At 53.0% G+C, this 23,400-nt stretch overlaps 10 protein-coding genes across 10 annotated transcripts; 5 read left to right on the top strand and 5 right to left on the bottom strand.

The window, feature by feature from the left end:
* Positions 1–480: 480 nt before the first annotated feature.
* Positions 481–1,526, top strand: GCG54_00007971 (putative oxidoreductase C2F3.05c; the record flags this gene model as incomplete). The annotated part of the gene is made up of 3 exons (XM_045407945.1): positions 481–555; positions 689–733; positions 786–1,526. The coding sequence occupies 3 exons, from the start codon at positions 481–483 to the stop codon at positions 1,524–1,526; spliced, it is 861 nt and encodes a 286-aa protein (XP_045257078.1).
* A 550-nt stretch (positions 1,527–2,076) lies between these two features.
* Positions 2,077–3,806, top strand: GCG54_00007972 (Itaconate transport protein; the record flags this gene model as incomplete). Its single annotated transcript, XM_045407946.1, has 5 exons — positions 2,077–2,533; positions 2,580–2,664; positions 2,715–3,196; positions 3,245–3,492; positions 3,543–3,806. 5 exons carry the CDS (start codon positions 2,077–2,079, stop codon positions 3,804–3,806), a joined length of 1,536 nt encoding a protein of 511 aa, XP_045257079.1.
* A 183-nt stretch (positions 3,807–3,989) lies between these two features.
* Positions 3,990–5,697, bottom strand: GCG54_00007973 (Cytochrome P450 monooxygenase sdnE; the record flags this gene model as incomplete). Its single annotated transcript, XM_045407947.1, has 4 exons — positions 3,990–4,155; positions 4,209–4,633; positions 4,684–5,393; positions 5,451–5,697. The coding sequence occupies 4 exons, from the start codon at positions 5,695–5,697 to the stop codon at positions 3,990–3,992; spliced, it is 1,548 nt and encodes a 515-aa protein (XP_045257080.1).
* A 2,401-nt stretch (positions 5,698–8,098) lies between these two features.
* GCG54_00007974 (uncharacterized protein) lies at positions 8,099–9,477 on the top strand (the record flags this gene model as incomplete). Its single annotated transcript, XM_045407948.1, has 5 exons — positions 8,099–8,287; positions 8,341–8,434; positions 8,501–8,900; positions 8,957–9,245; positions 9,355–9,477. The coding sequence occupies 5 exons, from the start codon at positions 8,099–8,101 to the stop codon at positions 9,475–9,477; spliced, it is 1,095 nt and encodes a 364-aa protein (XP_045257081.1).
* A 375-nt stretch (positions 9,478–9,852) lies between these two features.
* Positions 9,853–11,068, bottom strand: GCG54_00007975 (Alpha-ketoglutarate-dependent sulfonate dioxygenase; the record flags this gene model as incomplete). Its single annotated transcript, XM_045407949.1, has 3 exons — positions 9,853–9,974; positions 10,026–10,105; positions 10,155–11,068. 3 exons carry the CDS (start codon positions 11,066–11,068, stop codon positions 9,853–9,855), a joined length of 1,116 nt encoding a protein of 371 aa, XP_045257082.1.
* A 1,176-nt stretch (positions 11,069–12,244) lies between these two features.
* Positions 12,245–14,323, top strand: GCG54_00007976 (putative transporter; the record flags this gene model as incomplete). Its single annotated transcript, XM_045407950.1, has 12 exons — positions 12,245–12,363; positions 12,425–12,493; positions 12,546–12,648; positions 12,711–12,778; positions 12,832–12,903; positions 12,959–13,102; positions 13,172–13,223; positions 13,274–13,474; positions 13,528–13,715; positions 13,786–13,849; positions 13,907–13,991; positions 14,052–14,323. The coding sequence occupies 12 exons, from the start codon at positions 12,245–12,247 to the stop codon at positions 14,321–14,323; spliced, it is 1,437 nt and encodes a 478-aa protein (XP_045257083.1).
* A 487-nt stretch (positions 14,324–14,810) lies between these two features.
* GCG54_00007977 (uncharacterized protein) lies at positions 14,811–16,313 on the bottom strand (the record flags this gene model as incomplete). The annotated part of the gene is made up of 1 exon (XM_045407951.1): positions 14,811–16,313. One exon carries the CDS (start codon positions 16,311–16,313, stop codon positions 14,811–14,813), a length of 1,503 nt encoding a protein of 500 aa, XP_045257084.1.
* A 2,686-nt stretch (positions 16,314–18,999) lies between these two features.
* Positions 19,000–20,190, top strand: GCG54_00007978 (Carbonic anhydrase; the record flags this gene model as incomplete). Its single annotated transcript, XM_045407952.1, has 4 exons — positions 19,000–19,435; positions 19,490–19,667; positions 19,728–19,933; positions 20,096–20,190. The coding sequence occupies 4 exons, from the start codon at positions 19,000–19,002 to the stop codon at positions 20,188–20,190; spliced, it is 915 nt and encodes a 304-aa protein (XP_045257085.1).
* Positions 20,191–20,464: 274 nt separating this feature from the next.
* Positions 20,465–20,893, bottom strand: GCG54_00007979 (uncharacterized protein; the record flags this gene model as incomplete). Its single annotated transcript, XM_045407953.1, has 1 exon — positions 20,465–20,893. The coding sequence occupies one exon, from the start codon at positions 20,891–20,893 to the stop codon at positions 20,465–20,467; it is 429 nt and encodes a 142-aa protein (XP_045257086.1).
* Positions 20,894–21,389: 496 nt separating this feature from the next.
* On the bottom strand, positions 21,390–22,482 carry GCG54_00007980 (uncharacterized protein; the record flags this gene model as incomplete). The annotated part of the gene is made up of 2 exons (XM_045407954.1): positions 21,390–22,343; positions 22,402–22,482. 2 exons carry the CDS (start codon positions 22,480–22,482, stop codon positions 21,390–21,392), a joined length of 1,035 nt encoding a protein of 344 aa, XP_045257087.1.
* Positions 22,483–23,400: the final 918 nt, after the last annotated feature.

Consider the following 23,400-nt stretch of genomic DNA (forward strand, 5'->3'; position numbering starts at 1 on the left):
CCTTATGAGATATCAAAGTATTTACCCAGCGATTGGCAGCAATGTTCAAGTGTTTGCAATATTTCCAGTAATGGCGGGGCAAATGGCGGGGTAAAGCTCCCGCCTGTTCAGGCTGTCTGTTTGTGGTGTGTCTGGAATGGCCTGTTGCCCCTCCCCCTCGTATGACGTAAACAGGCCCCCAAACAACTGAAACGCGATTCGTGAGCGCCCTCAGCGGTGCGATAACGGCACTGATGAGATGAGCTCGGCACAGCAACACCGAAGCTGCAGCAAATGAGGCCAACGGGGCAAGGCGCAATCCCGTGGAAGAGCACACGGCTGTCCCAGTGCAGCGAGCGCAGTGCCCCATGACTAATGGCCTCACTCGGGAGGACGAACCGCTGGTCTGTGAACACGTTCCGATATCTGCGCCTTCCACTGAAACCCCCTCACTTTGACTTGCAACCATTCCCACAACGCTTTGCTGCGCGAAACTACACAATGGCCGCCGCTCTTAATCTCCAGTCCAAGCAGAAGCTTCCCAACGGCTACGAAATCCCCGTGCTGGGATATGGTGTAAGCATTGTTCCCCTTGCGCGATTATCCGACACCAATTGCTGACAGCCGAGTAGCTCTGGAAGACGTGAGTTTGTGTGAAAACATGCAGTGGCAGTATCACCACTGACACTCGTATAGTCCCCCGGAGCAGGCCGAGGAGGTCGTTATTGAGGCCTTGAAGGTTGGCTATCGCCATGTAAGAACACCGTTGACCCACACAGCTCGCCTGGGAGATCTGACATTCGCAGATCGACTCGGCCGCCTCGTACAAGAATGAGGCAGGCTGCGGAAGTGCCATCCACAAGACCAAGGACGTCCCTCGGTCCGAGATCTTCTTCACCTCCAAAGTCCGCCACATCAACTATGATGGTGCCAAGACCCAGGTCGAGAAGACCCTCAACGAGACCGGTCTCGACTACATTGACCTGATGTTGCTTCACTGCCCGTACGGCGGTTCCCAAGGTCGCAAGGGCGCCTGGAAGGCTCTTGTCGAGGCTCAGGAGGCCGGAAAAGTCCGCTCTATCGGCGTCAGCAACTACGGCGTGCACCACCTTGACGAGCTCGAGACGCACATCAAGGAGCTGGAGGCAGAGCGTGGGGCCGGCAAGGGTGGCGTCATCGCCGTCGCACAATACGAGATTCACCCGTGGTGCGCGAGAAACGACATTGTCCAGTGGCTCCAGAAGCGCAACGTCGCCATCGAGGCATACAGCCCGCTGGTCAGGGGAGAGCGATGGGGCGAAAAGAACCTCAAGGCCCTCGCCGACAAGCACGGCAAGTCCGAGGCTCAGGTCCTGCTGCGATGGAGTCTGCAAAAGGGATACATCCCCCTGCCCAAGAGCGTCACCCCCGCGAGAATCCTTGCCAACACCGAGGTCTATGACTTTGAGCTGTCGAACGAGGATATGAAGTCGCTCGAGACGGACGAGTACGCGCCAGTCTGTTGGGACCCGACTGTCAGCCCCTTGGACGGACCCCAGGATGGTTGAGCTTGAATAGATTGCTTGTCTCACTTTCTCACGGCTTGTCTCGGCGGGACGTATACCGATAGGCCGGCACCGATAGAGCAAGAGATAGAAAACAAACGACACTTCATTTACCGTTGACCAAAGTGCCGTCGCATGTGAAACCGCCGAGGTCAAGCTTGCGAATTTCTGGAAAGCCTTGTTCGACGGCCTTGGCGTTCTCGAGGCCACCGGCCACAAACTCGGGCACGTGTGAAAACCTCTCGATGTCGACTTCATTTCCCGGATAGAGAGTGCCGATTCGGTCTCAGTCTTCGCAACGTCGACCGAAAGGGACATGAGCTTGCTCGGCTGTATGTCATGCTCGGAGGGAAAGAAATAATTAATTATCTTCTTATCATAGACAGCCACAGTCATCTGCCATCTATGCTCAACACTGTGAAAACGCCCGTCTTCTCAAGCCAAGACATCCCCGGAGGTGAGCCATGGCTAAAAGCCTCCATAATGATGTGCTTCCTCTCCCTCTTGTTGAGAGAATTGCTCCGTGTCGACATCTTCTCTCGCCCGTCCCAGGATGAAAGGAACCAACACATCAGCACGACCGAGCCTCGGTGAAGGCTGCGTCGAGATCATCAGCTCATCATCCACCATCTGCGCACCAGACGACGCTGCACCAAGAAAATCGCGCTGTGCGGGACTCTCGAGGACGCAGCGACACTGGGTCGTCTTGCTTGTAGCCCTGGCGGCGTTTGTTGCTCCTCTAAGCGTCTTCATCTACATTCCCATTATCGATACCCTGTCGGAAGAGCTACACGTATCCATCGAGTTCATCAACATTACGATAACATCCTATCTCATCGTCCAAGGGCTTGTTCCGGCCTTGCTTAGCAACATTTCCGATCATGTTGGACGTCGACCAGTGTATCTGGTCTCATTATTCACGTTCTCTGTGTCGTGCATCGGACTAGCACTGCAACGGTCGTACTCCGAGCTGCTTATATTTCGAATGATTCAAAGTGCCGGGACATCAAGTGAGCTTGCACCTCAAATTTCATCAAGCCTTGCTGACTTTGCCAGATCTTCTATCTCTCGGAGCTATGGTTGTCAGCGACATTGCCCCGGCTCATTCAAGGGGTAGATACATGAGCGCAATGCTGACTGGGTAAGCTTTGAGAATCACCTAAGTAAATGTTGCACTAACATATGCAAAAGTGTCAACCTTGGCCCCGCTGTAGGTCCATTCATAGGAGGCATCATGGATGATGAGATAGGATGGCATCAGTCTTTCTGGCTTCTTCTCGCCTTCGGGGCTGCTTGCTGGACCGGCCTCTTCTTCTTCCTACCCGAAACCTGCCAAAATACCGTAAACGATAGCATTGAGATGGAACGAAAAGTCAGCTGGCCGGTATCATCAGCCCTGGTTCCCGACCACGAAGCGGTGGCCGCGCCGGACACCCAAGCGCTTGTCCCATCAGCACACGCCTTCCTGAATCCTTTTCGGGAACTGAAGATTATTTTCCGACGGGTAGATGCGCTCATACTTGCGGGAAACGCCTTGGTTCATCTCAGCTTCACGTGTATTCAGGACTCGCTCGCCCATCTGGCCATGGAGAAGTACAAGCTGAATGGATTGCAAGCGGGACTGTGTTACGTGCCGTATGGCTTGGCAGTATTCATATCTGCCTATGCAGTTGGTACTTATATTCACCTCCATTGCATGTTTGTATTCTGACATCGAGCAGGAAAGATCATTGATCATGACTACACTGCCGTAGCGAGGTTTCATGGCATCTCCATCAGCGATTTTGTCGGACACAACTTCGCGAGCTTCCCGATTGAACGTGCCCGACTTCGAACTGTATGGTATCTGTTCCCACTTGTAATTGCTTCAACGGTGTTTTACGGCTGGGCGGTTGAGTACAAGATCAACCTGGGCCTTATTATGGTCACGCAATTCATCTGTTGTCTCGCGTCGACGGGCATCAGCAACGTGAGTTTAGAACCGCTACACAGCGTGTATTGTTGCTGATGACGCAGTAGACGTGCCTCACATTGTATATGGACCTCCATCCAAGAAATCCCGGAGTTGCGAGTATAGCAATGAACCTAGTCAGATCCCTTGCGGCCGCGGCCGGTGTTGCTGTCGTCCAGCTGCTCGTTGAAGAGTTCGGGACAGGTTGGACTTTCACCGCGTATGGGGCCACCTGCTTGGCCTCTGTTCCGATGCTACTAGCAGTCAGGGCTTGGGGACCGAGATGGCGGGAGGCAGGTAGTCGAATGGGTAGTGAACATAGAGACTATTAGAAGTAGACAGCCATCAGGATACCGGCTTTGAGCTTCTTCACTTGAGCCCGGTGGCATGGCGCTAACAGACAGTCTCCTTTGTCGCTTTCCTTGGGTCTGGATAGAACGAGTGTTGATTATCATTACACACACGCACAATGTGTTACTACGTAGCTCGAACCCTTTCGCCGTCGCTAACACCATCTACTCAATCTGGATCTTGACAGAAATGGAACCCTTCTTCGTCTGGACGACGATCAAGTCATGGTCGTAAGAGATATCCTCCACGGTGGTGTTGTACAGCTTCGACCTGGGAATAACACGCAAAGCCATCAGGGCCGCCATGAGGTACACCTCGCAGTAAGCCAAGCTTCGTAAATGTTAGTATGGAGAACCCAAAACTTGAGGAAAGCTATGACTTACTGCTCGCCAATGCACGATCGGCTACCCTTGCCAAAGGCAAGGAGATACTTTTGGAGCTTGTAGTTGGGCTTACCATCCACCAACCAACGCTCGGGGCTGAACTCGTCGGGGTCAGGGAAAAGTTCCTTGTCCCAGTGGTTGATCATGGAAGTCATGCCGATGGGGGTGCCCCTGGGAATGACCCACTCCTTCTTGCCGTCACGGGTCTTGTAGACCAGGTCCTCCTCACGAGCAATTCTAGCCGATCGGTGGGAAACACCAGGCATCATGCGCAGGGACTCGTGGATGACGGCCCACAGGAAAGGCTTCTGCTCAAGCTCGGTCCATTTGAGGTTCGAGGGGTCAACACCCCGGAGCTCCTCCATCAGGCGGGCGTATGTCGTGGGCTGCGCCAGAAGATAGTAGGTGATGACGGTGAGCGTGGCCTGTATCGGTCAGTTCATGATGCTAGTTCGAAAGTTGGAGCACGACATACGGCAGTGGTCTCGGTACCGGCCAGCAAGAAGTTGAAGCCCTCTCCCGACAGACGGTACATGGACTTCTCGGACTCGGGCATCGTCTTGGACTCCATTAGATCGGCAAATACTCTTCCGTTCTCAGGGTTGTTCAGAGCTGCTTGGATGTATCCAGGAATGACAACGTTCATCTGTCTCATGACGGACTTGATATCCTCGCCCATGTAATCGGCCATCATAGGGAGCACCTGCGCCATCTTTCTACCGAGAGCATTGTGTCTCATCATATAAGCACTCTTGAAGAAAGACTTGACCCAGGTGGCGAAGTTGGGCTCCCAGCCCTCCTGGGCGATGAAGCCCATGGGCTCACCAAAGGCATACTGAGAAATGATGTCGGCAGTGAAGCAGTTGAAGGCTTCCTTCACGTCAAAGGGCTCCTTGCCAGCGGACCTGAGCATCTTGTCGATGGCAAGCTGAGCAAACTCCTGCACCTCGCCCTCCAGCTTGAGCATCTGCTGGCGGGAAAAGAACTTGGACAGGGCGCCCTTGCGCATGCGGTGGACTTCGTGGTTGACGGTGGAGAAGCCGGTGACGGACACGGGGCCGGCGCCGCCGGTGTTCAGCTGGTGCTGCCACTTGTCGCGGATGCGACCCGGACCGGCATAAATCTCATCGGTGAAGAGAGGATCCGAGCAGTGAAGCTCATCGGGGTTGATTCTGACAATGGGGCCTCGAGTCTTTCTGTCAGAACTCAACCGTGTTCATGACTAGTGCTACCATGACTTACCGTATTGCTCGTGCATCCGTGCAATAACCTTGCCATATCTTCCAAGCAGCCACCAGTCGTAGTATGCCTCGTACAAGTAGCTCGCGGCTGCGATCTTGGGGCCAGGGAAGCGGGCCAGAGGGTGGAAAGGCGAGATGTTGTACAGCGCGACCAGGATGTAGTAGGCCACATAGAGGCCAAGGAAGTAGACAAAGGCCATGGGAGTCAGGGCAGCCTTGAGGCCGTCGGCTATTGAGTTCACAGCCATGTTGAACGCGAACCGCTGGGTGGCATCTACACACACTTGGGAGGGAAGAGGGGAAGGCGATCCTCGTAGCAATGCGACTTCATGCACATGTTTTCCATGAGACCTATATACTGCGCATGGCTGTCAAGTATCAAGCTCAGGAACTGCATTCCACTTATCATCCGGTCCACAACCAGTCGGGTCATTCATAAAAACGGCGAGCTGAGTGGTTGACGGACTGCTGTCACAGTCCCGTCGCGACGAGATGAACAGACACGACCACGATAGCCCCTGAGAAGGGGACACAACCCTGACGACGAGCCGACTAGTGCTGTTAGTGCGCAATTACTGCGGGGGCGGTCCACAATATGCAGCGACTGGCCTTTGAAGAATTCCCAGTTGAGACGATGCACCGATGCAGGTTTCTGGGATTTTGTCTGCCTCCCCATGGAGATGGCTCGTAGTGCATGGACTTGGGAGACGAACTCGAACGATGAATGTCAATCATACTGGAGATCATCAGGGATAGAAGAGCCGCAGACGGTTTGCGAGGTCCGCGAAGCGAACTCTGTCGTAGGTTTTCCTTACGCGGCACGATGGATGCGAAGGAGTCCTCTCCGTGACGATCCCACACCGCTGCAGTACGAAAAACACAAGACAGCACTGCCGTAATGCAACGCATCCAGCGCTAGGACAAATTGTTCACAGATCTTCAAATGGCTTTATGCGTTTTGGTTGGAACGGACCAGGGCCCGGGACGGAGACAACTCCACCTGGAATCCGCCTTCAATGACACTCTCTTCACCATTTCGCCAGCCGCCGAGGGCACAGAACTATTTGCGGCCCTTGTCAACGGTGTCAAAAAAAAGAGAGCGAGAGACGGACCATCAGCCCCGTACCGGCCGAGTCACGCAACGGCCCGCGATCTGGAGACGGCTGGAACGTTGTCTCGATCAGTTTCTTACACGTGCTTCTTTCTGGAATTTTGGACAGAAAGATTACCGAGGAATTCATTGCGATTGACATGATATCAAATAGCGCAGGTGAAGAATCCTGGCATTGCATGGAATATGCATCCATGAGCATGCTTTCCGTCACAAATAGCCAATATACAGGCCCAAGACGTCGTCTTCCCAACGAAGTAAGTATCTCGCCGGTTGCCACTCTGGGCTCCATGTGAATTCCCAGGTCCCTGAGAACCCGGCAGGAGGATGCGCTAACAACGTTTCACTTCAACGGATAGCTGGCTACTATTAGGTCCCGACGATAAGTCCCGACAGATAGGACGACCGTTACTGTCACCTCGTTCAGCCCAAAGTTCAGAGAGTTCAGGGCCCAATCCGCTGGTTCCGGAGATGATCGGCCGCGCCATCAAAAGGCCTCCCATCATTGACCAATTGGGAAGCGCTTGATTGACGTCCTCCACTGTGTCTTCCCAAACTCGGGGTTGGTCTGGTTGGACCAACGCGGCGTGTCCTGGGACCCCGTCCTCGTCAATTTCCAACGGTGGCCGGGGAACTAGGCCTACCGGGGACTGTTGCCGGTAGGATTCGAAGAAAACTCAAAGGCCCACTGTCACCAACAAATGCCAAGACACCGCGACATTTTTCTCGCGCCCGGCGAAGCATGTGAGGCTGTATTTGTTTTTCTACCAGAGGGGTCTGCAGCTCAGTGTTCACTTGTGCAAAGAATCCATGTCCGCCATGCCGGGTAAATATTGTGGATGATCATCTTGCAACGTCTAGGCATCTAGGCATCCACCTCAGGCAATACGAGACATCGATCAAGACCTCTCAGCGTCACTGCCTGCAGGAATCGAACCAAACAGTCTATTGCTGCTTGTAGTGCATGGAACTGCCGGCGGGATGACGGATCTCTTCCAATCCAAGTGAAGCAAGTCTGCGAAGCAAATCCATGACCCACAAGCTGTCAGTCAACTTGTTGCCAACAAGAATCCTTCTGTGAACGAAACCCCCTGGCAGACCCCCAAGTCGCTTCATGTCACACTTTGGGTTACTAGCCCGTCATTAGAATCCCACGAGTCACGGTGTCGCAGTTCCTGACATGAAGGACCCGTAAAAGTGCGAGGCGAGGCCAGTTGAGTACCGCGAACCAGGGCCGCTGGAAATCTCGGCGCCGCGAAACAGATCCCCGGTTCTATGTCAGCTGGGCCGTACCGAGAGAGATCTTCCCGTTGATTGCCTTCTGAAGGGTGGGTAGAAATGTGAGAGAAACTGAAGAACCTTCAAGGGCGACGGCCGTGACATTGCAACTCTAACAGCTGGGGCTGATCAACCCGGTATATCTCCTAGTTATGTCGTGCTTCCCCCATCAACGGGCCACTTCTTGATATCTTGGTCCTCTTACGCTCATCGCCTATCTATCCGTCAAAGTCGAACCGAGATCAAGCCAGCCGGTCATCATGGCTACACCCGCGGAAGTGGCGACGCCGCCAGTGCAGTACATTCCGATGACAACAAGCGCACGAAACTCTTTGATAGCCATTGGCTGTCTATGTGTCGTCTTCGTGTCCGTGGTATTTGCGCGCTTATGGGGTCGATTCAGGGGAATCGGGATCGGAGGAGACGACATTCTCGCCGTCATTGCTTGCGTTTGTCACCACGATGCCACGAACATCAATACGAACTTGCTGACTCTACGTAGCTGTTATCGTGCAGTACCATCGGCCTGAATGTTGCCGTCTTCACATCAGGAGTTGGCTATGACTTTGACCCAGAGTCCGACGTTTATCCAAAACGTAAGTCGCCAACCCTTCCCCATGATTGTGATATGCCTCTGAGACTAAAATTCATGTTCTGAACAGTTGTCAACAATCTGCAATACATCCTCAAGGTGACTTTTGCATTCACGCTCGTCTATCTCTGGGCTTTAGCATGCTTAAAGCTCAGCCAACTTTGGTTTTACCACCGCGCGTTTTCCTTGCAATTGAGCAGGTGGATCTACGTTGTCGCAGGAATCGTTGTTGTTTGGGCTCTGACTTTTACGTTCCTCTTCATCTTCCTTTGCGATCCTATTTCGCAACAATGGACTGTCATGCGCATTGGTCATTGCATGGACCAAATCCTGGTTCTAAAGTGCATCATTATGACCAACGTCATAACTGACTTGTTTATTGTCATATTGCCCATCTGGACCGTCTGGCAACTCCAAATGAGGAAGACCGAGAAGTTTGCTGTCATCTCCTGTTTTGCTCTTGGCCTGGCGTAGGTGGCCTATCTTCCTGCTCTCCAATCTATGCTGGTACTGACATCCAAAACAGGTGCTGTGTCATTGGCATCGTTCGCTTCGTGCTGATATTCACCATCGATCTGATCGGAAACCTCACGGGTACCTCAATCACCACCTTCATGCTCTGCACCATTGAGCTGATGCTCGCGGGTCTTTGCATCAACATTCCTATGCTTCGACCTTTCTACGTACGATGGAGAGCGAGATACAAGTCTTCTTCCATGGAGAACTCCAACGAACAAAGCGGCTACAAGCATGGGTCAAGCAATCAACTCAAGGTCCAGCCAAAGCCAGGCCAGTACACTGCCTGGATCGAGTTGGTAAGCTCTCTCTTGTCGTTCTGGCTATGGTCCAAGGGCTTTGGCACACGAAACAGCTCAACTACTTGCTGTATACCTATGGATTATCATGCTGACTGCCGCTTTGCAGAACGACAAAGATGGCCACGAGACAGTCAGCAACGACGACGGCGGATCCGAGAGAAACCTGACGAGGGAGCAACCGAGCGACGCGATCCATGTGAAAACAAACTGGAAGATCACCAGGGAATAATTCAAGACAAAGCAACAATACCAATGGACGGCAAAGTGGAAATGACAACACCTCGGGGATAGAAAGTAAAATGGGAACCAGGAAAAGGGTGAATCAATAGGGCGCATCGATGGGTTGCTATACCCAGGGACGGATACTTATGAACGAAGCTATATGGATCGATACCCATCCAAAGAGTCTACGGAACTGAACATTTATGAACTGCAGTGGCTACCGGCAGATTTGGAGACATGTAGGATAGACAATGGACCGCCATTTCTGGGATTCTTCAACAAAACCAAGCACAGGCGCTTTCAAGCGATGCCGTTTTCGAACATAACATGGCCGCTTGGGAATTTGCTGTGGCAGTCACCAGTAATTCAAGGGAGTTGACGCTTAGGCCGGTGTGGCCTCTACGACAAGCTCCTTTTTCTCGCCTAACCTCTTCTTATGTTGCTGCTCATTCTTGCGTCTTTCCTCCCTTTCGGCTCGACTTTCACTTGCTGAATCAAAGTATGCTAACAAATTCGTCAGTATACGTTGAAAGACGATTCGGACTGAATCCTCACGCTTCTCCCCGAACACGGTGGTTCTGATGCCTCTTCGAGGCGCATCATATGTTCCCGGTATCACTCGATGGACTGTGCATCTGGTAGTCAAGTCAGCACTCGCCTTTCCTCAACGAAACTTAGACTGACCTGTTGTCCCACATGGCAACAGAGCCTACTTCCCACTTCCATCGCACAGCATGGTCATCAGCCGAGTGGATATGATAAGCAAAAAAGTCGAGGAGCTTGTCGGACTCGTATTTCTTCAACTCTGCAAAGGCTGTCACAAAGCCAGGATTGACGTTCAGCGCCTTGAGACCAGAAACGGGATGAGTCCTGACAGCGGGATGATGCGAATCAATGGGAGGACGGTTCGGACCAACGCCCCAAAGATCAAGAATCGTGTCATACTGCAGCCTCGAGGTGTGTACTGCGTGCAGCCCGTCGACAAACTTCTTCATGGCATCGCTGAGCGCATCATACAAACCATACTGAGACACCCAGGCAGTGTCGCCCCCAACCTCAGGGTGCTCTTCCATGCGAAGTAAGGAATAAGATGGAGGGTTCACCTCAAACGAGGTATCGGCATGAAAGTCTCCAGAAGGCCATGGTGTGTATTTGAGTATTTCTCGATGATCCTCGCGACTTCCTTTTATGATGACATGTTTGACGTCCTTCTGAGCCGGGTGACGGTCGAGAGTTCCGTAATGCTCGAATAGCTTCACCTGGCCTTCGGTAGTAAGGTCTTGGTTTCGGAAGAAGACGACGCCGCGTTCCGTCACCAAAAGCGCCAACTCATCTAGTTGTTGAGGCGTAAGTTGCGACAGCTGGACATTTTCCAGGACAGTACCGATAGACTCAGTCAGATCCACTCGTTTGGCTGCAGAGAAGAGGGCCTTCTTGTCTGGGTCCGCGAAAGAAGCCCTGTCCTTGTCGGGAACTATCTGCTCCCTGACAGGCTCAGGGGGCACGTGGTCTTTGATCTTGGGATGAAAATGAGGGTGAAGAGAGATGGGAAACCCGGAATCGGGCGAGATGTGCTTTCTGGATTCTAGATTTGCCATGGTTCGGGGAGTTCTGCTGAACTTTTCGTCGCTCGACGGAGAATCTGCTGCTGTTCTTTGATAAGCAGACTGTTCAGCGCCTTCTTATCAATGGCAGTTTGATCACACCATCATGAAGTCGTCATCATGTATTCCCGTAAGCCATCATAACGACGATTATTGCGCAATTGATACTGCATATCACCGATGAGCGGATCAATCTCCTATTCGTAGGCGCGGAGGCCCGAGGTTGAACGCAAACATACTTAAGGGCTATGTCGTCCCACGTCGGCGAGAGCCAGATTGACGATGTGAGTTAGTCTTTGATACTGACCAAGAGTGCTAAAAAGCAAAGGCATTACTCGAAAGGCATCATGCTCTCTACGCGGGATATCTAGGGCCCAGACTGTGAAGGATTTTTTCAGCCATGAACTCAGTCATCTCAGTCACAGCTCAGCGCAAACTCAGCGGATGGCACTGCAGGCCGCTTAAGAGTGGCCTCAAGGTAATCTGATCAACGGCAGAGCGGGAAAACGTCGGACGGGTCATTCTTCTTGTTCAATGGGCCTTCGGACTCTGCCCGACAAATGCCCAGACTGACAGGTAGGAGATTTGCAAAATCGGCACCTCCCAATAATCGAGCATTTCCATTGGCTTTAAAGACAGTCGCAATCCCGACAACCGATTGCATCAGAGGGTTAGGTAAGCGGGGTGCATGTTGTTGGTGTGTTTTGTGCGTGTAAGGTGGTGGTGGTCGATGGCGTGCGCGCTTCATCGGATGGCATCAACGGCAGTGGGCCGCGCCGGCCGGCCCAGTTCAGGCAAGTTTCCGGAGACGCACCCACCTAAAGTCGGCAAGTTGGCGACCCAACGCGTGGTCTCCTAGTCAGTTCTCCATGGAGATGCTGCTTTCATGGCTTCATTCCATGTCATTAGCACAGGATTGGGGTTGAAAGCTGCACGTAGGTGGGACTTGAAGGTGGAACGCGGAACAGTGACGCGAGGTCTGGCCCGAGAAGCCGGATCGTCAGAGGGGCGACATGCAAGTCTTTTCCGTAGCAGGCTCTTTAAAAAGATTTCCATATCAGTTGTGTCAGCAGAAGAAACTGCCAGAGTCCCTGTGAGGTTACTCCGAGCATTGTCTGCTAGCCAGCCGATTCCAACATCGAAGCTCCAGGATCTTCGAATCGCTTCGCAATGGCCATCGTGGACGAGAAGCAAATCAAGACCGTGGCTGAAAGCCCGGAGAGCCAGAGCGATGGGGGCCACAGCGAGGTTGACTGGTCGCAGGAGGAGGAGCAGCGCCTGCTCCGAAAGTAAGTTTGCGCATTCAGTTCTAAGCAGCTTTTAGCTTTTACTAACCCGCTTGCTCTGCAGGGTCGACATTTTGATTATGCCTCTGCTGATTCTTGCCTTCTTCGCCCTGCAACTCGACCGCGGAAACATGTACGAGATTCGACGATCAAAAACTTGGAAATTTGGATTGACGAAGATGTAGGGGTAATGCTCTGACCGACTATTTCCTGAAGGATGTCGGAATCTCCCAAAACCAATTCAATGTTGGACAACAGTTGCTCTCAGCAGGCATTGTTATCCTTGAGGTGAGTTTGAGAACTACATATACACGCCAAATTGGTCACAAGAGGTTGACAATCGTATCTAGATCCCCAGCAACCTTGTGTTATACCGAGTAGGACCGACTCTTTGGATTGGTGGGCAGATCATTGCATGGTTGGCACTTACAGTCTTGGCACCGCGTTCGACAACGCTAACTTGACCAATAGGGGCTTGGTCGCAACATTCCAAGCATTCCAGAAGGGTCTCGGTCCATTCATGGTAACTCGACTGCTTCTTGGGTATGCTTTCGTCTTCTCTCTGGTTTGATGAACTTCAGCTGACTCGTTGCAAAAGTCTCTGCGAAGCGGGATTTATTCCTGCTGCTCTGTACACCATGACCCGCTGGTACAAGAAGGAGGAGACTAGCAGGAGGTTCTCTTGGTTCTTCCTCGGCAACATGCTTGCTGCCGCATGCTCTGGTCTTATCGCCTATGGCATGTAAGTTAGCATCCACGTCGAAATCCACACTGACGATGTTTCGTGTGACATACTGACAATTGACCGCAGTTTGCACATGAGAGGCGTCGCCAATCTGGCTGGATGGCAATGGCTTTTCTTGGTGAGGAACATTAAGTGCGATGCACAAGAGTAGACACTAATCATGAACAGCTTGAGGGCATCTTCACTGTGCTCGTCGGTATCTGCTTTCTTGTTTTCTTCCCAAACCAAGTCAGCAATCCGGTGTCCCTGGCTGGACTGCGATACTTCAGCGAGCGGGAGGCGGAGATCCTCTACAAGAGAGTCATGCTTGACGATCCTTCCAAGGCGCACCCTAAGAAGTCCGTTAGTTGGCCGGAATTGAGAGAGGCAGTATGTTCAATCGACTTTGGCTGTCTATTCCGCCCAGTGCTGACGAGTATTAGTTGACAAACTGGAAATTGATACCGCATGTCATCTTCACCATTGCCGCTTTGTCACCGTCATCGACTCTGAGCTCATACGCGCCTTCGTTGGTTGCTTCGATGGGATACGACAGACTGCAAGCCAATGCCATGGTTTCCATCGGCGCCTGGATTTTGATCCCAGTCAACCTGTTCTGGGGCTGGATTGCGTACGTTCCATCGTGACATTGCGCCAAGCTCCGTTGATAAATGACAAACGAAACTGACTTGCCCTCACAGCGATAAAACAAGAGTGCGCGGGCCATGGGTGTTCCTGGGACTGCTGATCTTCTGGGGCTTCAACGTGAGTCGAACGCGTCATGTGTTCTTGGCTTTGCAAAATGAAACTGACAATGCGTAGCTTGGCAACCTGTTGCTGATTGATTCTGATCGCACAAAGAGATTTACCATGTTGACTCTTTCGGTGGCATTCTCGTTCCCTTGGCGTAAGTCTACACATCTCCGAAATAAGCTTGGTGATCATGCCTCTGACACAGCTTGATTAGACCCCGTCAATGGCGCCTGGGTCTCGATGAACGCCAAGTCCGCTGGCGAACGTTCAATCACAATGGCCATTCTAATCATGGCTGCGAACTGCTCTGGCATTGTGGGTAAGCAGTTGTTCCGGGAGGGCGATGGACCCAAGTACCGCCAGGGCTGGACTGTCATCACGGGCCTGGTGACCGCCGCAGTTGTTTGCGGCATCTGGGCCAACGTGCAGTATTACATCTTGAACAAGCGTAGACTGAGCCGGGCCGGTCTGTCTTATCAGTACTAAAGATGGAGGCGAGGTTGTGGGGCGGCGAGAGTCAGCAGGAACACCATCGACGATGCGCAAGAATGCTCGGCCGCAAAGATGGCTTCCACGATATTAGAGCTGAAGTTTGAATATGGGCCAAGCGTGCAGTTACTGAAGACGCTGCATTTGGCGAAGAAGAACAACGATAACGAGGACTTGCGACAGTTGAATTGTTTACATGGGACTTTCTTCGGGCAAACCTGTGGATGCTTCTGTTGCCGGGACCGGGCATGTAACCTCCGCAAAGTCCCCGATGACACCTGAATCATGGCGACCTGCCAAACGGGCGCAGGATAGGAGGATCTACGCCCTACAGCTGTCATGGCTTGGCGCTCCCTGACAGGAGAAGGCATTCAGCCACGCAAGCTGAAGAACGGAACAAGACCTGAGACTGAGCCACATTAGAATTCAGGTTGACCATCGTTCATATTGTATGCGCCATCTCATGCGGGTGACTCTCTTCAGTTCACTGTTGAATAATGCCTATCAAGTTTTCTCTACTCGTCATGGGCTCTGGCCTCCAGACCGCGCCCTGTGTTTGGTTTTGGATCTCCGTATCCATCGCTCGCAATACCTCCCTGTAGCGGTCGGCCATCGTCTCAGGATAGTCGGCGAGGTCCGGCACCGTCCACTGATCATAGCATGCCCCGTGCGTGTTGGCCGCGAAGTAGGCGCCGTGATGTCGGATGAACAGGAAGCAAAGGTAGCAAAAGTACTTGGAAGCGCCGAGGCATCTCGGGCGGTGCCAAGGAGGACCACCAGGCTGCGGCCGATGGAGCTCGAGGTCGTGATGGACGCTGAGGATGACCTCTGCGTGCACGTGAGTTGACTTGGCCCACGGCTGGAAGGCGACGGTGGTGATGGGCACAGCCTCGTATGGCAGCAGGAAGAGAAGGTCCACGTCGTGGAAAAGCTTGGCGTGAGCTTGGGACAACCTTGTCAAGCTTAGACAGATGCGGTAGTAGGCTGCGATCTTTTCAATCTGGCGCAAAGTTTTGAGGCAGGCTTGGATTTGAGTTGTCGCTCTGACCCCCTGCAGGCGTTGTAGATAATCTGCGACCAGGGATGAGGTGCAAACTTGGTAGCTAGACCGCACAATGTCGACCAGCGCCTCGTGGTCGTCGTCTGGTGGTGTGGTCTCAAAGGCTTCGAGGAGTGCCGCAAGAGCCAAGAGTTCCTTTTCCAGCTGCGCCCGCTCGTTGACCTCCTTTTTGGTATAGAGGAACTGGGCGCGATGGAGCAGATTGGCGAAGTCGGCATGCAGGGCCTTCTTGTGGGTGCGGGAGAGGTAGGTTGGCTTCTTCCACTTGCATGATCGCAGGCGGTTGAGCAGGCGAGCTTGATGATGCCGAGTTACTTGGTCCACGAGACTATGTAGTGTCTTGGCAGACGGCTCGGCAGATACGGTAGACAACCTCTGGAAAATAGCGCGGAGAAATGCCTGTGAATCGGGCTCGATCGCGTCAACCGAGGCGATGGTGACCCGGAGTCCCTTTCCTTGCGGACGTCGACTTTCCTGCACGGTGGTTGCAGCGACAGACTGCGCCCCTTCGCCGACGGCGATGAGGTAGGCGATGTCATCAGCTAGGCGCTGTTCGGCAGCGAGTGACAGTTGGCGGGGATGAGGTTGTTGGGAGACGCAGTCGGGGTTTCGGCCGACGACGTCCGCCCCTGCGGCGCCTGTTTCTGTTTCCGCATCCGCATCCGCAGCTGCATCTCCGTCTGAGTTGGCATGGTCTGCCGCTAGATCAGATTGCGGAGGCAGGGGAAAAGTTTGCGCATGCACAGGCACCGCGTTGGTCAGCTTCTCGAGTTCGACGACATGTTGGCGGAAATCAGCCTCTGGTAAATGCTTCCAGATGGAGTCCGCGGGAGACGCGGTGTTGGTAGGTCGGGGGCGCGGCTTCGTAGATGAAGTGGAAGAGGTTGTCGGCAACGCCTGGGCGAGGCCGGACAGAGACAGCGACATGGATTGAGGACTGGGTGGAAGGGAAGGCAACGGCCAAAGCGAAAGTCCGCCGAGTGCACACACAGTAAGAAGGGTAGAAAGATGAATCGGAAAATGGAATTGTTCTCAATGGAAGGGTTCCACAGCATCAAGGCGACGCCACCCAATCAGGTGGGCGGAAAAGGGAGCGCGAGTGCTGAATTTAGGGCGCCAAGAGAAAACGTTAACGCGGCGGCAGGCCCCTACGGCGGGAATGACTAACGGAGCAGATGGAACACGACAGGCGACGGGCGAGTGATGTGCCGGTTCCACGGTGTCGGGAGGTCTAGACCTAGCAGTCTACTTATCCGTAAGGTACCTACTAAGTAAGGTAGGTAGAAGCAGTAAGAACCGTTAGAGTCTACGGCCGCAGAAGGTCCAAGCCACTAGGCGGAACAACGGCGGCGCCAGACTGGAACCAGCAGGTCGGTCGCACTCCCCCCACGATGAGCAGCCCTGGAAGCCTGGGACGAGAGTCTTGGAAGTTGGGCCAGAGTCTTGGACGTTTCTTGGAAATTTGGAGGAAACGCCGCACCTATATCTGCCAAGCCACGTTTGCCAAGAAGACGACGTTGAACTCTTGCCAAGACAGCGACGTGTGGCACTGGATTGGACTGGATTGGATAGGATTGTACGGATACACTACCCATATTCTCTTTGAGGAGGAGTTGGCCTCCTCCGGCCAGCAGTCTTGGCAAATGGAACATGAGATGAGCACCTCAGCAGCATGTGAGGGACCGGACCGGACTGGCTGCTCATGCCTCATGCCTACCTTCACCCAACGTGATACCTGCGAACGAACGGTGACTGCCTGCCCTGGGCCGGGCTAATTAGCGCTCACTTGGCCACTGTAAGATGGTCACGGAGTAGCCCGAGTGTCCCTTGCCTTGCCTACCTCGTAAGGTCAGGTCCCTACACAGGTACCTACCTTACCTTACCTTACATGACCTAACCACGGCTCAAGCATCAGCATCGTCTAGTCTCTTACGGGTTACAGCGCTCCAGTGCAGTGGTTAGGCCTTGAGTGTGTCTTGCTCTTTGGGAGCTTAGCGTATGGATCCGTAGAGTCGCAGGCCCAGGCCATCGTGGCTGTGTGCCAAAATAGTGCACTGACGAGCGACGCGACCCCTGGATGCTTACCTCACCTAAGGTAGGTAAGGTACCAAGGGCTTGGCCTCTGAACCTGCTCATCTCTTGACCCTCTGTAGGCCCTCTTAGATCCTCCTTAGGGCCACCGATAGACCCCGTAGGCTCCAATCAGACGCCGCTGCGCGCGCTGGCGGCATAGCCATTCTGGGCCCTAAACTTTATCTCGACCAGCATCAACCACGGAGGCTTCAGTTTATCTGCTGCTTTATTCGTACTGCCCGGCTCGAGAGTCGAGACGAGGCCTCACCTTACGCGGGGCCTTTCCCCCGCCCTCTCTCCCTCTCCTCTGTCCGCCTGCCTCTCACACGATTAATTGAGCTCTCTCTACCAATACCAGACGTGGTTAGACAACCCCGTCTCCCCGTCTGGAGACCCCGGAGCCCTGTCCCTTGTTCTTGGCCTCACCGTCGTCGCGTAGCCATCCGTATGGCACAGAGTAGGCAATGACCGTGCAAATTTCGTCTGCCCTCTTCTCCAGTAACACAGTTCATCCCTGCCCGTCTCAACACTCATAACCCCCTTGGTCTTGGAACTTGCCTTTCCCACAGCCTTTAGGCATTGCCTTACGCACCTGAGGTAGGGTGTGCTCTGTTCGCATATCCGCCGTGCTGAGTTCGGACGGACGGTTTTAGCCAGGAACAATCGCCCGGCTTCATCCCAGACAAGCGGCTATTCTTGACAGCGTTGACAGAGATTGATGAATGTGCCTCCCAGAGCCACGAGTCAGCCGCGTGCTGACCCGCGGTGTCGGCGCCGACAAACTGGGTCAACGGCCGTCACTGGACGAATGAATTGCTGCTCATGTTCGTCCATGGATATCGGCCGATCAGAGAGTCTTGGCCTTTTGCTGACAGACAGACAGCCACCCGGGAAGTGGAAGCGGCCCCCTCTTCACACCACGGGAACGCTGTCAATGTAAAAACTTGCCTCCACTGGCATAGCGACGCACTCCCGCCAAGCGCTCGCCAATTTGACTTTTTGATGACAACCTGATTTGGGAAGCCCTTCGGCGGCCCTTCCACAGGTGCTTCCTTTCAGGGGTGATTGCTTCTTCTGTTGCCAGCACCGCGCTTCGTTCTCGTGATGTGTTTCCCAAGTCCTGACTCTCCCCCCTGCCCTCCGCGCCCCTGGTCCCGTCCGCGATTGATCATTGCCAAGCACGTGGCCGCGGAGAGGTCATCACTCTTTTGCTCGAGCCGCGGACCGGCAGAGTGCTTGCAGGAAGGTCCAAAGGGGGCTTGGTGTTTTGGTGTTTTGACCAGGCAAACCTGCCAAGACGTTGCCTTTTACCAAGATAGTCCTCATCATGACTCCACGAAATTAATATCGCGTCGTCAAGTCATAGCTTTCCGGACCCCACGATCGACTGCTACTCTGCAGTGCCGGTGTATATTTACCTCTAGATCTTTCCGCTCTTTCGATCTGTTGTTTCATCGAGCCACCCACAACTCAACTCATCGAGCCCAGTCACTCTTTTTTTCCCACTTGCACCTCACGATCTTTCTCTGTTTTCGTCGCAATGAAGGCCACCGCTATTCTCTCTCTCATCCCCGCCGTCTCGGCCTTCTGCCATCATGGCACCAGCCTCTTCAAGAGAGCCGAGGGCACCTACGGTTTCGATGCCATGAACGGTCCTCTCAACTGGCACTCCCTCACCGCCGACAACGCTGCCTGCGCCCTCGGCAAAAACCAGTCTCCCATCAACGTTCTCGAGACGAATACCAAGCAGGTTCAGGGTTCCTCCATCATCTTTAGGCCCGCAAACTACGCCGATGGAGCTGAGCTGGAGAACCTGAACGGCGTCCTCGAGGTCCGCGCGAACGGAACCATGTACAACGGCGGCAAGAACTACACTCTCCGCCAGTTCCACTTCCACACCCCGAGCGAGCACCGCCTCAACGGCGAGCACTACCCTCTCGAGGTCCACTTTGTCTGGGAATCTCAGGCCGGTAACGGTAAGTTTGGAAAACATGGGAAAGTGGCTTGTTTCGGTTGCTGATCAGAATTAGGCACTTCATCTCTTGCCGTTGTTGGCTTCCTGATCGAGGTCGCCGAGACCACCGACCCCATCCTTGCTTCCATCTTCAAGAACGTCGACAAGGTCACCGCCGTTGGAGCTCACGCTGCTACCGATCCTTTGGACTTCACCTCTCTGTCCAGCCACCTTGCCAAGAGCACCATCTACCAGTATGTCCCGGCCTCACACACAAAACCTTTGACATCGAATCATATGCTAACCTCGTAAAGGTACTCCGGATCCCTCACCACTCCTCCTTGCACTGAGTCTATCGCCTGGAATGTTGTTGGAACCCCCCTCAACATTGATATCACTACCTACAAGAAGGCCAAGGGCATCATGAAGTTCAACTCTCGCTACACTCAGAACACCCCTGGCCAGATGAACCTGTTGGAGAACGCCATGGTTAGCCTGCAAAAGATTGTTGGTGATCAAGGTACGAACTAGATTTACTAGATATCTTTGTAATTGAGTCTTTGTTGTTTTTGTGCAAACTTTAAAACAACGAAATCCAGCCAATCAAAGGCTTGAAGGCGTGATGTTCGATTCGCCGTCTGTTGCTCTAAAAAACTAAGCAATGCCAAGTGAGACATCTCAGTCGCTAAACATGGATTAGAAGCTGAAGACGCCGATCAAGTTCCCGAGCGTCCGTGCAAGAAGGGCAAGAAGCACGACCACGATCGCCAAGACTAAACGGGTTGATAGAAAAACCCTGGCCCCGAAACCGCTCATGTAATGCGACGTGACCTGTCAATTGCGCGGTTGGCCACGCTGTGAGTCTGTCCAATGGTAGGTACATGGCTTCATTCAATACCTTGTCGATCGTGATGATGGTGTGGCCTTCAGATGGTCAAGGGTGTCTTTTTCTTTTTTAATCAGAAGTAGTTTTTTTGCTTCGGCACATGTACATAGATTCTTCATGTAAATTCTCACCCACTGCAAAAGATCCAACCTCCTTACTTCTGAATTACTTCAACTTCTGCGCAACAGCATCCATGCATCCCTTGAACATCTCGTCCAAAATGCCCGCCAAGACGGGCTTGAAGCTCGGGTCCGTCCAGTCTGAAGCCCCGGTCCAACTGAATTCCGTCTTGTCCCCTTCAATCCCATTAAGCCGTAACGTTCCTCTTGGGTTCGTTGTGTTCGGAACGCCGTCTAGGATGAGGTAGCGGATGGTATGTGTTTCGGGGTCCGCCACCTCCAGACGCTCATGGACGACGGTGCCGTTGTCGAATGTAAGAGTGCGGACGGCTCCAATACCGAACCCGTCCAGGCTTGACTTGACTACGCCGGGGAACCAGAGTCTCTCCGACCCGAACGCGGAAATAATTGCCCACACTTCCGAGACAGGAGCGTCGATGACTCGGACAACCTCGTGCGTCTTTTCCTTGTCCATGATGTCGGAAAGTACGGGAACGATGAGCAGTGTTTAATTGGCAGGTTCTGAGAAAGTAAGGGCGATCAAGTAGTTGTGGTTGGTAGGAGATTAGGGAACATCGATGTTTGCCGGGAGTTAAATATCACCTGCTGGTAAACATTATTCAGCGTTGTCCGAACGCCGGTGGGATGCCGTAGTGGGATCCGACAATAGTGACGTCCGCGGGTTGCGGTCAAGAAGGCCCGTTCTCTGTGCAATTCCAGGTCGATAACAAAGCTGCACGTCTAAACCAATCCGCGAGCCTGATAGTAGGACCCGTGGCAACGGAAAATCAAATGTTTGTTTGCTCGAAGCCGAGTTTTTTCCCGAAAGCCTGCACGCGTAGAAAGCCACGAGTTGAATGTACTGCGTGTGTTGCCTATGATGTTGAGAATTCCAGTAGGTTGTAAGTGTTCAATGAACTGAGTTGTGACAATAAAAGAACTATGAATTTCAACGACACCGATTCAACGTTTCATTTGGGCTTTCCATAGTTTGCATACTCCTCGGAGAGACCCAGTCTAACACCCTCTTTAGTGGCCTTGTCAAGATCCTCTTCAGGCAACCCAAGCACATCATTGGCCAAGCCGTACTTGTGCTCGACATCGCCATCATTCGAGGGAAAGAAGATGCGGGTGTACATCAACCTTGAAAAGCCAGTCCTATCCCCACCCTTCAGCGCCTCGTGACCAGCCTTCCACCGCTCCTGCGTGTTCTCATGTGTGATAGTCCAGTCGCTGTCCGATGTTCCCGTGACACGCTTGACGCTCTCGAACATATCTCGCTGGGACAGCAAAAAGCTGGAGATGTAGAACACCTCGTTAGCACGCTGTTGAATACAGGGAGACTTGTCGTCTTCGTTCTCAGGCAACAACTTGAGACTTAGAAAGGCCGCAAGGCCGCGGCCGCACTGGGACCATGTCGAGGTGTTGATCTTGATATTGCCATCGTCAAAGAGAATCAGAGACTTGTTCTTCATATCAAACCCGTACTGGTCAGACGAAAGACCCAAGCTGTACTCGTACCAGAAGCCTGGGGACATGATGATCCAATCACTGACGCCAAGCTCTTCAATGTCTTTCACCGCCCGCTCGAACGCGTGACCCAGAAGACTGTCTTTCATGAAAGAAGCGTTCTGCGGATCTGGGCACCAAGCATTCGGCATTACGTATGGAACACCGGCTTGAGCTGCGGCTCTGACGAGTTTGCTCTGAGTGTCCTGAGGAGCGCTGACGTTCATGGTAATGATGAGGTATTGTTGTCCCTTGAGTGCTTCGACGATAGAGTCTTCGTCATCGTAGTTCACCTTGGCTGCGATGACACCCTCGGGGAGTTTCGAATCGCTGTTGTAACGGGTGATGGCGGTTAGTATGTGCTTTCCGCCTTTGAGCAGCTCCTGAGTAACAAATTTGCCCATGGTACCAGTAGCCTGTGTAGGGATCAGTCCGACTGTCATGAAGTGATGAGTACTATGAAGAAGAACTTACGCCGACAATGGCAACCTTCTCAATGCGATTGATGAAGCCGTATGGCTGATCATTGGCGTATCTGGCGATTCTAGGAGCCATTGTGGTTGGGCTAATTTGGTTTGTGCGTCTACAACGAACTTGCTCAACTGATGAATGGGCAGGAGATTCTGATCATCACTGCGACGAGAGAAGATAACAGAAAAAAGCAAACTATTATTCAAATAAATGTGAAGTTCCATTTGTGGGCTTCGGGTTCAGTCAGGAAGGCCCATGGGGATCGAAAATTGTTAACTCCGAACACCTGGCTGTATCGGCAAGTCTGAAAGTGGTATCATTGCAATTGGAGATCCAGCCCGATCACCCGTAGGCACGTCCAGCGAAGCCGTAGATACGCGCTTTGGTTAGACTGAAAGTTCCTGTTGAGGAATGGCCTCCACTACGTACAAGTTTCCAGAGCGCTAGTCATCCTGCTTGTGAATTCCAGGTAATGTTTTCGACCGACAGCACGGTTTTGGTAACGCTGCCAGCCACCTGTATTGCAAGGTATTCGGACTTAGGCCCTCAAATGCAGAAAGCCGTAATACAGTACAGCTCTTGTTTTGTTCTGTCCCACACCTGCAGCACCCATCTCCGCGTGACCCTTCAATGCGGTGTCTTTTCTTCGGCATCCGTCAGTAAGATCGATTAACACCGGAACGCCGGAGGTGCTGCTTTCCTAAACAGGAAGCTTGCCACTCCTCCCATCCATTTCTCGGATTTCGCATCCGAGCGGCCCACGCTGCTGGGCAGGCCATATCGGGCATGCGAAATCTCCAGCGATGTGCCTAGCCCCGGAGATAAATATGTCTTTTCTATGCTCCGCCGACTAGTAGACCTTAGCACACAAGCTAACATTTTCGGTGCTACTTTTGTCCCCAAGTGGCCGGCCCGACGAGCACAGTTCCAATCGGCAAAGGACAATAGAATTGGCGAAGCCACTCGCCGGAAGGCACCCATATGGTTCTCCCAATCACTAGC

The sequence above is a fragment of the Colletotrichum gloeosporioides genome (genome assembly GCF_011800055.1).
Source record: "Colletotrichum gloeosporioides strain Lc1 chromosome Unknown consensus_104, whole genome shotgun sequence".
Taxonomy (NCBI): domain Eukaryota; kingdom Fungi; phylum Ascomycota; class Sordariomycetes; order Glomerellales; family Glomerellaceae; genus Colletotrichum; species Colletotrichum gloeosporioides.